Source organism: Malus sylvestris, chromosome 7 (genome assembly GCF_916048215.2).
Source record: "Malus sylvestris chromosome 7, drMalSylv7.2, whole genome shotgun sequence".
Lineage (NCBI taxonomy): Eukaryota > Viridiplantae > Streptophyta > Magnoliopsida > Rosales > Rosaceae > Malus > Malus sylvestris.
This window is the reverse complement of record NC_062266.1, coordinates 32,203,807-32,222,033: the sequence shown is the minus strand read 5'-3', so window position 1 is coordinate 32,222,033 and position 18,227 is coordinate 32,203,807. Positions and strand designations below refer to the sequence as shown.

Sequence of the window (18,227 nt, the reverse complement as noted above, 5' to 3'; positions counted from 1 at the left end):
AGGAGAGTACATGACTAAAACTTGAATCAATGAGAAAATTTCTCAATTTCAAAGATATATAGATAAAACACAGTACACATATTACAATTTAAATATAAAATTAACATCGGATTGCGATGTTGCATATACGCCGAAAAATCTCTAAACAGAGACGGAATATGGTGTTTTGACCAAAAAAAAAAGATACGGAATATAGTGCAGTAAGAAGAGAGCAGAGGAGGTGCGTGGGTCATATCGTCAATCTTTTTCATTTCTTTGCATATTAATTTCATTTCCCAATGAGAGAGAGAGAGAGAGAGAGAGAGAGATGGCCAGCAGTTGTTTCATTGGTTTTGGTCTGGTAAAAGCTTGGGAGTGAGCGTCATAAACCACTACGATAAAAAGAGATAAAATGCAGTGCTTGGAAGACACAGAAAAGATACCTAAAAACCCACACTGCTCTGCTTATTAATTTCATCAAATCAAATACAAAACTCACTCTCTCTCTCTCTCTCAGCGTTTATGCCTTCATGGATCCGCTTTTCTCGCTTCTTCATGATGATCAGTGATCACAGCATCCCCACAAGCTTTTCGTCTGCTATTTTTCCACTCCAAACTCTCACAAACAGTGACCAGTCCTAATCTTACTTTTTTCTCTGCGGCTCAAAAGTCCTCAACACACATACACACACTAGTACTACTGCTTCTGCTTCTAGCGTCTGTCATTTTCATATTTTCATTCCTGTTTTCCCATTGTTGGAGAAGCTCTAGCAATTGCTTTTCATCCATCCATAGACCTTTCCCCATATCAATCTTTCTAGTTTATGTGAAAAGCCAAAAGCAGTTTTCTCCTTTTTCTACTTGTTATGGGAATGAGGGAGTGGTATTGGGGCTCTGGAAAATCCTCCAAGAGAGGTAGAGGCAGTGGAGGACCACCAGACGAAGACATCACCACATCTTCTGGTTGCATGTGTGCCGTCTTTCAGTTGTTTGACTTCCACCAACTTCAGCTTGCCAACTTACACCACCACCACCAACAACAACAACCTTCTTTCGACCCAGAAGATCTCACAATACCAAAAGGTCCTCGCTTTCTCTCTCTCTCTCTCTCTCTCTCTCTCTCTCTCTCTCTCTCAATGTTTTATTTTAAATTTTTTATAATACAATTTTTTCATAAAAGCGACGAGGTAAAGTGCCATGCACCTGAACCTTAGAGGTGCAAGGGTGAATGCTCTTAATCAGCCAAGCGCTTCGGATAAATGTGGATAACTTTAGTAGTGAATAATTAAGTTCAAATTGTGGAATTGATTCAGGTGTTGAAGCACCTAGAAATAGCTTGGACTCATCAGAAGGGACTTCACTGTCATCTATCACAAAAGAAGAAGAAAATTTAAACAGTCCAGTAAGTCGTTTTGTTGCAATATTTCTTGTCACAAAAAATTATAATATCTATATATTTTTGTATCTAATTTGTTTCCCTTTTGGGGTTTTTCAAAAAGTAAGTCATGATGATAGTGATGATGGAGTGGTCCCCCTCAAATTTGTGTGTTTGCAGATTTTGAAGTTCCAGAAAAGTATGCAGATCAAAATAACCAAAGCAAGAATTCCTTCAGTTGATTTTTCATCGGATATCAGCTCACCAGGCATGACAAAGACTCCAAGTTTGGTAGCAAGGCTAATGGGTCTTGACCTTCTTCCTGACCAAACAAACTCACCCTGTTCAACTTCATCATCCAGCACCATCAGTCATAAAAAAAAAACAAAGTCCAGGAAACCACTCAAAGGTAGAGCAAGACGACATGCCATGGTCACGAGTGACATGAATACTACAGCTGGAACTCGCTCACTGCCTGAGACTCCGAGAATATTATCAGCCAGAAGATCGGACGTCGATCTTCACCACCGGCTTTCGCTTCAAATCAACAAAGAAAATGTTGGGGTTTCTGAGGACTTGGATTTTTCCAAGTCATCGTACAAAAGGAGGGACTTAAAGCTGATTAATTTTGGAGACCATGAGAACGTGAAAAGCCCAAGTCACTACGCTAGGCAAATTGTGAAGCAGGTGAGGGAAAGTGTGAGTAGGAGAGTTGGTTTGGACATCACAAACACCCCCAGATCATCAGTCAACAGAGACAACAAGAAGCAAGGCAGAGATGAGCTGCTTCTCCAACTCAAATCCAAGAACATTGCTAATGCTAATGCTGCTTCAAAAAGTGCTGTCGCAAAGGAAGGAAGTAGTACTTCAACTTCTTGTTCTCCCAGGCTCAGATTCTTGGACTCCAACAGTCCCAAAGATCAAATTCAAGCACTTCCTTCCAAACCCAAATCACCTCTATCGTCTATACCTCTAAAGCCAAAGCCTTTACAGCCTTTGAAAGAAGAACAGCAGCATCAGAAGCCTAAAAGCCAGGCTGCTTCAGTTCAGAAGCGCAGATCAAAATCAGCAGATGATATTGGATACGGTCCAAGGCTGAAGAATAAGCAGAAGGAAGAAGCATTCGTGAGTTCATCAACGGCTACAAGAGCCATCAGTAATAATCATATTATTCCAGGCGACAAGAAATGCAAGAAAACCCAATTATTGTTGTCAAGCAATGTCCCTACCCTTCTTCTTGTCAAGAAAGATCCTTCACCTCCAGCTACCAAAATCCCCTCAAAACAGGTATGTACGTCGGACCCATTACTGCATACTATTTCCCTTTTGTTTACCAGATCAACAGTCTAAACTATTCTAATGTCTGTGCAAGCGTTAGTCACATTTTCCGGGTAAACCGACTTTCCTTTACTAGATGATAGACTAAATTATCAGTTTGTCAAAATTAGTTTAACGGTGTGACAAACCCTGGAAAACTGACCTTTTTACCGAGCTATTCTAAAGCACGAGTTCAAGGGTTAGTCGCACAGTCATGCTACATATTCATACTTGATTTTATTCTAATAGTTTTAAAATCTAAAGATCATATCTGTACCGATTTTGCATATTATTCTTGGTAGCTAGAAGCATAGAAGTACTTTTACCATTTTGTGATTCCACTCTCTCAACTGATTAGAATATTTTGTTTGCAATGCGTTACGCAAATAAAGCAGCAAGCACAAGAAGTAAAATCTGACGCCCAACAATCGAAACGTAGGTGGTCACAGTTATCTAGTTCCACGAGCCAAACGTACTACAAACATCAAAAAGTGACCCGGGTCCCCCACGTGCTCGCCACCCGAGACTGCATCAACTTTACCGGCGACATCCCTAACGGTAACGCCGGCACCAATACCAGATCAACCACCGGTGCTGGTGGAGCAGAGGCAGAGCTGCACCTGTACGTCACAAGAATATTAGCCCGTACCGGCATCGATAAAGACACCCTAGTCTCCTTCACAAATTGGTTCTCTCCTTCCCATCCTCTCGACCCCTCCATTTTTTACCACCTCGAACATTCTTTCTCTACCGCTAGCGGTAAAAACGAGTTTTCGAGTTCGCTTGGTCATAGGTGGAACAGAAAACTACTGTTTCACTTTGTGGATGAAATTTTGGTGGAATTTTTTAGGCCTTATATCAGCTTAAAGCCATGGGTTACGAGCTCAAATAATATTCTATTTGAATATTGCAATGGAATGCGTATCAATGGGTCACATTTGATCAACATTTTGTGCTACAAAATTCAGAGCTTCCCATGTGCCGACTGCCAAGTTCTCGAAGACATCGACGCATTAATCGACAAGGACTTGCCGGAATCGAAGGTGCAGAGCGAAATGGCATTTGAGGAAGTAGCAGAAGGGATTGTTAAGGAGGTAGAGAAGGACATTTTGGACACTCTCATACATGAAACGGCTATGTCCCTATGGTTTTGAGTTTTACAATTTACATGCTCGAGATTTTACGTCCAGAACGGGAACGGAGTATTATAAGGGTGGGTGCATGCAGATGCAGGGTCATAGGAGAGGACTGGGTTCACATGGGTGGATCACATGATAAGATGCTATCGGCCCGGTGGAATAGTTTAGTTGGGGGGTTGTGGGGGTCGTGGCAGATTGGGAGCTGTAAAAGGTTGGGGGTTGGGTGGGGAGTTGGGGGTGGGTGCGGGCGACACATTCTTAGGGTTTTTGACAGCCCGACAACCGTGGCAGACAACCCTCAGAGGTATCCATTCCCTTCTCTCCAACCCCTTTATAATTTGTAAATATGCTTTCTTTTACTTTCAAAATTTTTGTAATATAGTTAAAAATTATAAGCACATCTTGTTTTTTCTGGTACGGATTCTTAATATATACATATATGGTGTATTCACTGTTGTATTAGTATTAATTGCAGATTAATAATGAAGCTTAGCTACATGTAACTTTTCTGTATTGAAATAACTGAAGTTTTTATGTTTTTAATTTAGTTTTTACACGGTTATCAATAGGGTAAGGTACAGTACTTTGTATATTGATTTGTCTGTTTGTTTATATTTGGGATTGCAAAGGGTATACGCCGGGAGAATCTACAAAGGATTTGGTTCTTAAATCATGGGGGTCTGAACTTGTAAGTTAATTAAAATGTCAACCAATCAACCAAAACCCCAATTTTTAAATACACACCCCTAATTTTATGGTCTTCACTTTTAACTAATGTCTATCTAACACAGCTCTGAAACTTAATCATGATCGCATAGATCAAATAGTGTATGGTTCGACGACACTCAAACTCTAGTTTACTGAAAGAGATGAAACTTCCGTACTAAAGGAGGAGGTTTTTTTAGAGCATATTATAGAGAGAGGATCCTTGCCGGATCTTTCTTGTGATGATCTCGGAAATCCTCTAATCATATTCGTTCATCGTACATTGCACGACCAGTTTTTGTCAGATACTGTTTATATTCAATTTTAAATATAAAAAATTACAATAATTTTTTACCATACGATGTACGATAAAACGGATGTGATTGAAGGATTTCCAAGATCCTCACAAAGAGGATCCGGGGAGGATCCTCCTGGCAAATTATAAACCAGAGTTGTTGAATAAAAGGAGTACCATGATATGAACTTTAAAGAAGAATTATGTTCTAAATTCCTCAACTATACAAAGTGCATATGTAAATATTTCAAAGATAGTGTTTCCATTATGCACACAATGCAACCAAACTCTTATCCATATATGAACTCACTATAACTAATTGGTATCAAACCCGTCATCTACTTAAGCCGAACGTAATATCTTTAAGGTAGAGAAATTATTATCACCAAACTTTATCGACCACACGGTCAATCCAATTGATGAGTTTATATATATAGTTGCCATTTAATTCTTCAAATTATAATCTTACATACCTATAGATCTCATAACATAACATAGCATGGCAGTGAGCTAAACATGCCACAAATATATGGAAAAAACTGAGCGGGAAATTCAAATCAAATGGAATGTCACTGACATAATATGTATATTGTCATGCAAGTGGGTTGGTGCATATATATAGGGTTTAATTATTGGTCCTGATGATGCAGATAAATAGGGCTAGAGATCTGAGGGTTTGACTACATCCAATTAAATGATGTTTGAACTTGTTTGGGTTAATATTTGAACATTGAACCTAGATGAAGGAAAGTCCAAGGATGCCAACTAAAAGGGGACTTGCCCGAAGTCCAGCACCAAGCCCAAAGGCAAAGTGAAGTCTTCTCAGCCAAGAGCAAAGTCACATCAGTCGGGCTAATTGGCCTATAAAAGGCAGAATAGGCTCCAGAGACAAGGACACTCAACTAATCAAACAAACAAACATACAAACTCTTCTCTTAAGCCAGATTTGCATTCAAAAGCTGAAATCAACCCAGATTCAGTCATTTTTAGCGACAAGCTATCTCTTGTCCAGTTTAAAGCTCTGTTATCTCCTTTAGTGGCTTAGTATTGATTCCCTTGTGTAAACATGTTTACCATCCATCCCTTTTTAGCATATAACCCCTGTTAATTCAAAGAGAAGTAACTGTAAGAAGTTCAACCTTGCCATACAAGGTGAAATCTTGCCCAAAACTCTTTGTTTGTTTTCTAAGTTAATAGATATATTACTTAATGCATTCTCCAGTATGTATTCAAGTCATGTCCACCTGCTTTCCTACTTTAAGAATCTTATTTGTATCTGGATCTGGTTAGTTGAATGAATATGTCTTCATTAAAAGCAATCTAGGACCAAACAAATGACTTAAGGGGTTCTGGACTCCCTTCATTCGAACATATAAGACCATGAACTAAAAGTCCTTGTTTACAAGGCAAGAAAAAGAACTTAAAGTGAACTTAACACATCCACGACAATCCTTTGATAACAAAAAGTCCGAGTAACTTGGGGTGCAAGTAATCGACTAAAAACACACTTATTCTACATCTGCTATACTGAGATAGCAGTGGCACGCCTAGCACTTAGTTAGTTTTGATTGCGAGCCTCAAGGCCTACACCTAAGCCCCTACAAAGGCACATTTCAAAACTAACTCTGTCCTCTTCTTGTAGCACATCAACAAGCAAAAGCCCGACTACACATCCAAAGTGTCAATCCCTTAGGGAGCTGTGCTGAGATCTGAGGATCCTTCTCTAGAGAAATCTTTGCACGAATAGAACTATTTGGGGGAAATACTTGAAGCTTACAAATCTGTATTTTTCTACCCTACTATATGGATATAATCATATAAAGTTTATCAAAACTTTCGTACCTCTGAAAAAAATTTACCCTTAAAAAGGTATGAGAGATTCATGATGCAGGTTGACGATGAAGGTCTCCATTTATTAGGGTTTCTATGAATCAATTGAGACAATGTCTGTGCCTTCCTGGACGGAAAGAACATGCTACAATTGTTACAAGAAAATAGATAGCGATAGAGAAAGTAAATTAAATGTCTCAGACAAACGTGCTATTTGTTCATACCTAACGTTACGTTTTCGTGTAAATACGATTTACTAGGGGTGGGCACTTGGAACCGAAAACCGAAACTGAAAACGAAACACGAATCGAATCAAACCGCACTGAACGGTTTGGTTTTGCGATTTTGAAACATTTTTGGTTTCAAAACCAAACTGCGGCAAAGAAAACGGTTTGGTTTCGGTTTTGGGTTTTCAAAACCGCACCGAAACCAAAACCGCACTATATAATAAAATTAATAAATAAATGTTATATTTTAAACTTTTAATTAGTTCAACTAGGTTACTAGACTATCATTATCATCTAGTTTTGCACTTCGACTCCTGAAGGCTGAAACACATCTTCATCTCCTTAACTCATCTTCTTAAAACTCATCTTTTCCTTAACTCATCTTCCTTAAACTCATCTTCAATTCTGCGACCTGGTTGCTTTTGCTTACATCTCTACGAGTCTGCGACAATGTGACTTGGTGAAGATTTGGTGCAGTTTTGTTGCAGTTTTTTACTACAGTTTTGGTGCTGTCTTTCTGTTGTTTTGTTGCTTTTTTATGCATTTTTGCTGCTTTTTTTTTTTTTTGCAGTTTTGCCACTGTTTTTTGCTGCATTGTTGTTACTGTTTTTGCTGCAATTTTGTTGCATATTCATTAATTAATATATGAGGAAAATAAAACCATCTTATGCATAAATATGTGTATATTTTAAATTGTACATTTTTTTTCTAAAAAACCAAACCGAAACCGTTTGAAATCGCACTGAACCGAACCAAACGGTTTGGTTTCATTTCGGTTTGGCTTCAAAACCACACCGCACAAAATTTCGGTTTCGATTGTGGTTTCATTGGAAACCGCACCGCGCCCACCCCTACGAATTACTCAACTAGACCATGACAACTACTGAAATGACAAAAACCTCATGCATGAATGTGATTTCCATGTGAATTGTGCACCATATCTAATCGAAGAAAGTTAAAATTTTCTATAAAACCAATTAACAATATAGAAAGTCACAAGTTACTTCCACCAAAGAGGGGTCGTCAATAACTTCTATTGAAGCAGTTTATGTACCTGAGGACGCGGACAATTTGACTAATCCTGCTCGGGCTACGACATTTGCTCATTTAAATGCTACTACCATCACCAAATAGGGTCGTCGATAACTTCTATTCAAGCAGTTTATGTACCTGCAGATGCGAACAATTTGACTAATCCTGCTCTGGCCACGGCATTTGCTCATTTAAATGCTACTACCATACTAACTCAACTTCTTATAAGTTTTTGCAAAATTTCGTCGTTTTTCGATTTGAAACTTTGCTTTTCGAATCCTCACATTAACTCTCTTGACGTCACAAATAATAAGGGAGTCCTGATGGGAATTTAAAACCCAATGATGGTGACTTGAGTTGCAGGCGTATTTAAGGAGGTGTGGCCTAACTTCCAGAAAATCTTAATGCAAAAATTAAATGGAAACTTTGATGACATACACCACAGGGGCTTGACCGTATCTTCTTCCGTGCAGCTAGTCTTTGGACGTTATGTTGCAACTGTATACAAAGTTGGGCTCTGGTGGCCCGCCACTGTGTCATACGGCCTATGCATTAGGACATGCCATGAGCCCAGGATATATGATTCTGTCTTAATCTAGATCTGCACAAACCACTGCAACTGGGAGCAATGGTCCTTGTAGTTTGGAGCTGATATTCGGCCGGCTTGTTGCCGCACCAAGTAAGATTACGAGAAATTTTTAGTTGTAATGGAAACACGGATAGTATATCATATGTTTTTATGTAAGTGGTGAAAAAATTTAATTTTTAAGTTATTAACTTTTTAACATACATATCCCACCATTTATATAGAGACACGCAATGTACTGTCTCGTGTGATGGTCACACTAAAAAATCTCTCTAAGATTACGCGTGGTTTGATACAATTAATCAGAAATTTTTGTGCAAAGTGTCACACAAATAACGTGGCTTGGGCACCTCTACATAAGTTTTTCTTGTAGTTTTGTTGATAAGTTAGATTAATCTCATTCAGAAAAAAGTAGGGATCTTTTGATATGGGTCCAAAGTAACTAAAAATTGGATCTATTTCAAAAGTCAAAAGTCACTAAAAATGTGATGTTCAACTTAGATTACCACTTAAGAATTCATTAGAAACAAGAAAACTTCAAAGAACCAAGAAATCACATGGCATGATGTTTGCATAGCAGCTTCTCCATTCATTCACATTTCCACAGAGATTAAGTATGATGTATACTTTAACCTTGATTATATAATATGTAGGAAACCCTAATAGTGATCAAACATTAAGATAAACAAACAAATTAAACTATAAAATTAGTGAATGAAACACATATTTCAAAAGTTGGGCTATAAAATTGGACCTATTTCAAATTTTCCCAAAAAAGTATAGTTTCAAAGTTCTTTACCCCCATTTAGGAAAATGTCTGAAATGACTCCATTAAACTGAGTACACTCTTAATTAAACCCTTTCGATCTAAGTTTGCCAGACTCAGATATTTAAGGGGTCGTTTGATATGGGTCAAAAGTAACTAAAAATTAGATCTATTTCAAAAGTCAAAAGTCACTAAAAATTGGACTTATTTCAAAAGTAAGGCTATAAAATTGGACATATTTCAAATTTTCCCTATATTATTTAACCCACTGGGCAAGTGAAAAGACTTAAATACCCTAATCGATTGACTGGTCATTTATATTGCAAGGGTTGAATGAGTGGTCAAACGTAAGGGCATTTTCGTCTGGAAAATGGGCAAAGAGTTAGAATAGCTCAACTCTAGCTTCACCAATCAAAATAATTTCACACTTACAAGGAGTGGATTACCTTGGAAGATTAGAGCCTTCCGCTTTAACCCATTGCGTTCAGAGTGTAAATCCCTCCCCTTTTTAAGTCTAGCATAGAAAAACACCTTGCGATATTTCAGTGTTATTTTGTAAGAGATTATCACAAATCAGGGCAATTACAGATGTCTCGTCGCTATTTCAATGTGGTCTCTGGCAATTATTTCTTCAGCATAGAACATTATAAGATGAAGCTATCGAAGCGAACGAAGAGGGAAAATATTGGAACAAGGCGAAGATACATTTGAGATTTGAATCCTTTCTTGGTTCTACACTGGGTTAATTACCCACAATTTCCACCTGAATACCGTGAATATTCACGTTACATAATTTGACAACGACCAACAACGTCTACATTCTTGATTCTTGCTTGATATCAAATGCTATAGACAATTAAAGAACACAGGGGAAGAAAGGTGGACGAAAGAATATATCCAAGAGCTTTCGGCACAGAGAAAAATCAGAATAACAACCCTAAGCATCGAACCCGGCCCCTGTCCAGCCGGGCGGAGGAGGTCCCCTACCCTTGGGCACAGCTCCAAGTCCCTTCCCTCTTCCGTGGAACTGACTTTTCTTCTTTCCTCTTCCTTCTCCCTCAACAGGTGCCTGTTGATTGTGCCCATTCGTGACCGAAACATTTCCAGGATTTCCTGGATTAGGGATGTTTTGAGTGACTCCACCTGATTCTGTTGATCCCGGAACTGTAGGAGCATCTGGACCCATTGATTTCCCATCCTAAACACAGTTCCAAGCTCAAATGGTTATAATATATACATGTATAAGATAATAGACTAGTATGAATAGCCACTGCCATGTAATAGTTCATGAAAAGAAGCGGCTTCATTTTGCTCCTAATGGACCAGACATTAATCCCTTACCCCACTTTTGCCCTCTCCCATGACCACCCCCGGGGGCCATCCTCTTCTCCTTTCCGTAGATATGTCTTAAAATCTTACCATTTAAGAGCCAGAACCCCCTGTGCTAGATGTGTGGATGTTTTTCAAGATTAATCTAGCTATATGGAGGTAAAATCTTAATCTAATTCATCAGTGCTTCTATGTGCCTGTTTTGTGAGTCGATTTTGGGGGATGGCAGCCAGTCACCCTTGCTCATTTTCACTAAAACTGATAATCTATTTTCTTTCTTCCTTAGCTTCTTTTCTAAGGTAACCAAGGACTTGACAGAGATAGCGGAGGTCAAATAAAGTTTCAAGATTGTATGCGCAGAAAAAAAAAAAAAAAAGCAATGTGGGGATAGGAAGAGGAACCATAGTACTACTGGAAGAAGGAAGAAGGAACAGGCGTGGGAACATCTACTGACAAATCATTTCAAGGCATGAGAGTAGAAGTAATGATTCTAATGTAATCTATGTTCAAACTTCCAACGAAATATTCTAGATTCCTATGTGGTATCTTTCAATATACTCCTGCACTGCATAGTGCATACAGAAAATGCAACTTGTGTGAACAAATGAAGTAACACAACTTCTTGGAAAGTTAACAAGGGAGAAAAAAAGAACCATGCAACCTCCAAATCGTAATGAAACATAACCTTTTCTTATAAACAGGCCTGATGCAACACTACCTTGAATACTTATGAATTACACACACACACACACACATGAGGACCATGAGTAAACTGTGGTATAATTGTTGATTTTCAAAAACCATGAAATCTACACCAACTAATAACAAAGACTGCAATGCCATCCAACCCGTACATGATGTTACAAAATATAATCGTCATATATATATAAAGAGAACTTACATGAGAAACAGAAGCTGATGATCTGCTTGGGTTCATAGCTTCAAGTCGTCTTTTTAACTCCTCAAGTCTCGTAAACTGAGAACTGCTGCTTTCTTGCACCTTTTGAAACAAGAGTGTCAAAACAATTTGTCAAGTCTGTAACCTAAGGGACACATGTAACGAAGATATATACCAGTTGGTTTAAGTCTTCACAAAGCTGCTGCTTGATAGCTTCCTCGTCCTTTACAGCCTGTAATGCTGCTTCCCACACCTGATATACATCAAAACAAACAGCTATCAGACAGCATAACAAACAACATTCATGCATTAATTAAATTTTAAACTAATTTTACACAACCATATTCGGCTGTGTACACATCAATCTCTATCCATTTTTGCAATGAATCTTAATTCATGTGTCTTTATCCCTCTGATAAAATGTGTTTGGTAGGTCTAACTATCTAACAAGCTTACTTTTTAACTTGAAACTCCACCACATCACCAAATACAATCATATGCTTTCCAAAAATTAGACAAAACCAGACCAAATTTATATGAAAACTTTGATTTTAAATATCCAAGGTCATCTTGGTCAAGCAGAATGAGCATGTTACTAATTTTCGTGAGCACTTGGTAAACAGGCAGAAGAGTTTTGCTGAATACTGATGAAAGTAAAACAGAGCATTACAAAGTAAGGATAAAGAAAAGCCGTTTCCATAATTAAAAGAGATGAACCTTTCGTGCTTGTTCTTCCTTCAGCTTGGCAGCATGAATTTTCTCCGTTGACATCTCTATTTTCTTCCTCAAATGTTCAAGAGCTTCAAAAGATACAACATACACACAAAGTAAAAGGCAAAAAAGCAATCAATCAACTGTTATACAAAAGTAAGAGGAAAACTAATAAAATCGAATAATGAGAGTAACTAACAATGATAATGCAGCAACCTGATTTTTTTGGCCCAGCTGTGAGTTTCATTTCCATTGACAACTGTGCCAGCTCTCGTTCGACATCCCGTATTTTAGAATAGTTTTCTTCAATATATCTGGAGGGATCAACAGTCTGAAATCATATATCATCGAATCTTACTGAACATGGATAATTACACTAACGCAATGTTCCATTGAAACAAATTTGAGAAAGATAAAGGGACATAAGGATAAAAGAAGACAGAATCCAAGAATTTAACCTTATCCTGAAGCTCACCCACTGTACATGCCATTTTCAAGACTCGAAAACAGGTGAACCCCAGGTCCCCAAGACAAAGGTAATCAAAGAACGCTTCCAATTTTCAAATAGTTCGTTGGCTTCCTAGTTCCTACACCTCTTGACCACAACTTGTAAAACCCTTGAATCGATTACCAAATACTTTCACATTGCCATCTATATTTTCCTTAACTTCCAGATTAAACCTAAACTACTCAGATTTCTCGGATGCCTAATTCATCAAACAATTTGCTTTTTTTTTTTTATTGAAGCAATTTGCATTTCTAAACAAACCAATTAAAGTATCAGTCAATCACTACAACTCAAAATTCAATGATCATCTGACTCATTTCACGGATTAAAGCAACCATAATTCACTACATTACTGCTCAAACACACAATTTAAGCAATAATAATTCCCTAAAACGATCCATATACATTACAATGGAATCAAAGATACTTACTTTCTTAATTGAAGCTGTTCGTTCTCGATTATCTGCAAAAAACCACAACCAACACACGTTCAATTCAACAAATTACCAAGAAATTTAGAGCGAGAGAGAGAGAGGAAGGAGAGAGAGAGAGAGACCTTCTCCGTGTAGGTAATGACAGAAGCCTCGCGAGCAAGGCCGTCGGGTCCGATCTCAGGCTGCAGCGACGGATTCGAATTCGAATTCGACGCCATTTTTAACCTTTTTTTTTTTCAATTTTTCAACTGGAATTTGAATCAGAAGAGCAACCCCAACCCAAAGCAAATGGCTTCTGATTCAAACTCTCATTTTCTTCTTCCTTTTCTCTTCAAAACAAACGTGATTATCCTTTTTTAATTTGTTCAATTACTGTTGATTAATTAATACCGGGGGCTTGCCATGATTCGGGTTCGGGTCCGTTTCGACGTGCGGGTCACCGTTCCCGCGAGATTATTATAATGACTAGAACGCCCTTGTGTTCTGGATCCGCGTCGTCATTTGTGGCTCGTTGGATCTCGGTTGCTGTTGCCGACACCACATGCGTTATATTGGCGGTAAAAAAGTCCACCAACTGATTTGCGTACAACTAACACTAATCGAAGATGTTAATTTTGCATTTGAATTTTAACGAACTTTACCATAAGAGTTTAAATTCGAATTTTTATCTTTTACGCACGCTTTTTACTTGTTCTTAATAAGTTTTCGGTCAAGTAAGTTGCAATAACTTTTTACTCGGATTTTCACCTTCGTTCTTGTAGTTTCATTGCGCCATCAACGTTCCAACAACTTGGCTAACATAGACTAAAGTGAAAAGATAGAAGAAAGTAAAATCTCGAGTAAACCGCAAGTGACCCTCTAATACAATGATGAAGAAAAGTGTAGCCCTTACAGGCTTACACCATAGTGTGAGTTCGAACCCCCTCAAACTACCTAATATAACACCTAACCTAGCAAATTTATTGTTTGACCAAAAAAATATTCTCGAGTAAACTACACAGTTTATTAATGCAATTTGGCCGAAAACGCATGTAAGATGAAACAACTTGAGTAAACTACACAGAAATGCTATGATGCTCACACTTTGGACTGGAGTTTTTTTATTGGCAGTGGTTTACATTGTAACCACCAGTGTACGCTGTACCAGAGGCACCTCCGAGTTAAATCGAAGGGTGGGGTCGAATCGAAAATTTATAGGGAGGTCTCCAGGAGCAAAGAGCTCAATGATATCTCAGCAAACAAACTCAAATTACACTAAGATTGACACATGGATTCCGACCATTGCCGTCTACTTTTTATCAGCAGCCTGCTTTAAGCACTGGAGCACGGCTTCTCTTGTCGGCATTGCAGGAATGGCTCCTCTTTCTGTTACTGTGAGCGCACCGCATGCATTCGCAAAGAGTAGAGCTTCTCGTAACCCCTTCTCGTCCTGCAGGTAAGATTTTTATATGCTGCCGAGTTCCAAGGGAGATGATACAAACTGAAAGCATACAAAGATTCTACACTACATACAGAATTTATAGTCTTCGGAACAGAACATTTAAAGTACGAGGACCAAGTCACATTCGAATTGTAGTGTACGAAAATATTCTATAGGGAGATTTATGGATGATTTTTCTCAATTCCGTTAAGAACAATGCGTACCTGAAAGAGACTCAAGTTAGAAGCTATGCTGTTCAGTACCCCACCAACGAATGCATCACCAGCACCAGTTGTGTCAACAGGTTTAACTTTAACACCACCAACCCGCCCATGGAATTTCTGAGAGTATTTGGAGTGACATCAATTTTCATATTACCAATCTTTATGAAACCGAGTAAAATGGAAGACAAAAGGCAAATCACATTCTGAGCGTCCAACAATTATTTTCCTCAACAAAAATATGCGTCTTTACTACAGGATATTTTTATGTCAACAGCCTCTTGAACAATATTAATAACAATACGATGACAAAAAATTTCAGTCGGTTTAAGTCTTCACAATAGCAGGACTATCTCAAAAGGACTCATTGAAGTCGAGCAGTGACAACATGATAAGTGAGTTCTTTACCGCAAGAGACAAAATATACTGAACACAGAAAGATCAAATATATTTGACAAACTTACCTGTGTGTAATATCTGCAACCCTCTGATCCTTCAGTTACTACCAAAAGTCTAAGATTAGGATGAAAAAGCTTCGTTAACACCACATTATCATCGCAAGGATCATCACCACCAGTCAAGAATCTAATCTCATCCTCACTTATCTGCAAGTTTGAGGAAACACCGATGAGAACCAAGGATAAAGATACAAACAGCAGATTTGCACCTAAGCAACAGTTACTGACTTCCGCACTTGAATTTTGTTTATTCAGGTACTATACCTTGATAATATCTGCTTGATCCCATATACTCATTATGCCTTTCAGTGCGGCATCTTCTGATGGCCACAATGGCAATCTTAAATTTGGATCATAAGAAAGGATGCAACCAGACTTCTTGGCAATTTTCATTGCAGCAAGATGGGTTGACCTGCATGGTTCATCAATTAAACTAATTGAACCGTAATGGAAAATTTTTGCCTGCAGATGATATTGTTGAATCAGTAAATTTCTGACAAATGGGTAAGCTTCATATATTCGATGCACTGTTTCCAAATCCTAATCAAAATGAAAATAAAAGCACACCTTCTTAATAAGATTTATGTCAAGCTCTGATTCACGTAGAAGCATATCAGCACTTGGATGACGGAAAAAAAGGAATTCACGCTCTCCATCAGCTCTGAGTGTAACAAATGCCAATGCAGTTCTTGCACCGGGGTCAAATCGCACACCAGAATTGTCAACATTGTTTTGTTTTAAAATGTCAGCCAACATGTATCCAAATTCATCATCACCTACCTGTAATGCAAGTTGTTATAAGTTAAATCAAGGAGCCACTCACATTCAAATATCCTTATCAGATTTGAGAAAAAGATTAGTTCAAAATATATATTAAAACTAAAAAGGAGCTCGACTGCAGAGATTGGATGTAAAGGAGATCCACTGAAACTGAGAGAAAACATCGTTCGAAAACATGTCTGGAGATTGTGACATGGGTTAAATACACAGTATGAGAAAGATGCATATTTGAATCATGCCATGCTCAACAAAGTCAGTATAGAGTTGAACCGTTGGTGGGTTTCAGTAAACAGGTTGAAAGCGTCTTTCTATGTTTCATTATTCTTACACGTGTGGAACAAAATGTTATTAGAGAAATCCTTCTTCTTAACAGAAATCCCAGGAAGAAAGCCAAAAGCCAAGGGGAGAAATTAATACCAGCATCCACAGAATCTAATGTACCTTGCCTATGAAACCTGCTGAACCACCCAGTCTTGCGACTCCAACAGCGACATTAGCAGGAGCACCACCAGGAGCTTTATTAAAAGCAGGTGCTTCAGCAAGTGAAACTCCACCAACGGTGGGCACAAAGTCAATTAGCATTTCCCCAAAGCAAACAACCAGGGACTTGTCATCTTGTGACCCTCCTTTTTTATCTGAGGATGCATCTTTAGAATCTTCACGCAAAACCAATTTTTTGTCCAGAGCTGCAGTCACATCATTTAAGCAGTATTAATGAAATTGCAAAGAAGTTCAACAAGCTATATCTAAGCCTCGATGTTACATATGTAATAGTCCGCCATGGACATATGTTTAACGTTAATTAACTCAAAAACTTTCTCATCATCTATGCAATTAATAAAACAATACAGTAAGCTAAAAATCACACAGTTGCTCCAACTGGGACTATGTTAGAATCAATTCACCTTCTTTTATCCAATTTTGGTACTAAAACTAAAACTACAGATTAACTGATTCGGAAACTCGAAACTGCATGTTTAGTAAACAAAAATTGCTTATCTTTACAAAAGCATCTGTTACCCGACTAATCCCTTATTGTTTTAATCGTGATTTTTCAAACAGATAACAGATCAACTACCACACACATGTGCAGTGTAAATCGTAACACACAGTGCATCTATACGAAGCAAGAAACAATATTTCGAATACAATAAGATTCCGAATCACATACTAGAAAGAAATTATACACCCATAACATGAATTTTTTAAAGAAGTGAATTTTTAAGAGAGATTCACAAGTGGGTAAGCTATGTAAGAGACATTTGATCAAACACGTAAAGAAAAAGATTGATTGCTGCGAAAGATAGATCAAAAATACAGAAACCCAATACAAAGAAATGCCCGAGAAATCAGAAATCATCAATCTTTTCTGCAAATCAACGATCTTTCAGCTAACACAAGTAACTCGAAGAACCCGGATGTGAAATCTCCCAATATAATACTAAATGGATTGAAATCCCAATTTTAATCAGGACGTACGTATACCATCAGAAGCATCGTATATAATCAAAACATGGAAGGAAGATTTAACGAACCTGGGCCGAGATTATTAGCCATCGCAGGAATGGAATTGCAGAGATTGAAGTTTAATGAGAGAGCAGAGTATGCAAGAAGAAATGGAGAGAGAGAGAGAGAGAGAAGGTTCAGTGTTGGTGCAGTTTAGTTGTAGACTAGTAATAAAGGAGAGGAAGGAACGAAAAAAGAAGGGAAGGAGAGGGATTAAATTTACGATTAAGTCGTCTGAGACTCTCAAATCAAAAGCTGTTAAAAAAAAAAAAAAAAAAAAAAGAAAGCAAACAAGCCATTTGATAATCTGTCGGATTTTTTATGGGGTAGTGTTATTCACATGTTTGTTTTTATCTTTTACATATTTTCTCAATTTCTTATCATTGAATTAATTAAAAATAATATGAATGTATGAAAAGTAGAAATGAACGTATGAATAGCACATATTTTTATAATAATTCATATCATATCCTCAACTTATTCTTACCTGTTTTGGCTTAAATCTTGTCTATCTTTTTTGTATAATTATATTAATCACGCTTGTATTCAATTCACGTGTTAAATATAAGTATCAGTTGGTATTTTATAACTTTATAATCAGTGGAATATAAAATTTCGACCTAAAAAACAAATAATAATTTTGTAATAATTTAAATAAAAAGAATAAAAATCAATTTGAGTGCAGATAATGAGCATATAGCTCTAATCAAC

At 37.7% G+C, this 18,227-nt stretch overlaps 3 protein-coding genes across 4 annotated transcripts; 1 reads left to right on the top strand and 2 right to left on the bottom strand.

The window, feature by feature from the left end:
* Nucleotides 1–279: 279 nt before the first annotated feature.
* On the top strand, nt 280–4,313 carry LOC126627642 (uncharacterized). Of its 2 annotated transcripts, none has more exons than XM_050297154.1 (4): nt 280–1,062; nt 1,293–1,381; nt 1,535–2,641; nt 3,067–4,313. In XM_050297154.1, the coding sequence occupies exons 1-4, from the start codon at nt 846–848 to the stop codon at nt 3,823–3,825; spliced, it is 2,172 nt and encodes a 723-aa protein (XP_050153111.1). In that variant the 5' UTR covers nt 280–845; the 3' UTR covers nt 3,826–4,313. The 2 variants fall into 2 exon arrangements, with proteins under 2 accessions (XP_050153111.1, XP_050153110.1); XM_050297153.1 differs by having other exon boundaries at nt 3,064–4,313.
* Nucleotides 4,314–9,934: 5,621 nt separating this feature from the next.
* On the bottom strand, nt 9,935–13,496 carry LOC126629250 (uncharacterized). The gene is made up of 7 exons (XM_050299218.1): nt 13,254–13,496; nt 13,129–13,160; nt 12,406–12,503; nt 12,196–12,278; nt 11,654–11,731; nt 11,482–11,580; nt 9,935–10,449 (listed from the first exon to the last, which is right to left on the bottom strand). Exons 1-7 carry the CDS (start codon nt 13,347–13,349, stop codon nt 10,189–10,191), a joined length of 747 nt encoding a protein of 248 aa, XP_050155175.1. The 5' UTR covers nt 13,350–13,496; the 3' UTR covers nt 9,935–10,188.
* Nucleotides 13,497–14,112: 616 nt separating this feature from the next.
* Nucleotides 14,113–17,745, bottom strand: LOC126629249 (probable fructokinase-7). Its single transcript, XM_050299217.1, has 7 exons — nt 17,546–17,745; nt 16,452–16,696; nt 15,798–16,010; nt 15,495–15,692; nt 15,237–15,377; nt 14,776–14,892; nt 14,113–14,560 (listed from the first exon to the last, which is right to left on the bottom strand). The coding sequence occupies exons 1-7, from the start codon at nt 17,565–17,567 to the stop codon at nt 14,420–14,422; spliced, it is 1,077 nt and encodes a 358-aa protein (XP_050155174.1). The 5' UTR covers nt 17,568–17,745; the 3' UTR covers nt 14,113–14,419.
* Between the last annotated feature and the right edge of the window lie 482 nt (nt 17,746–18,227).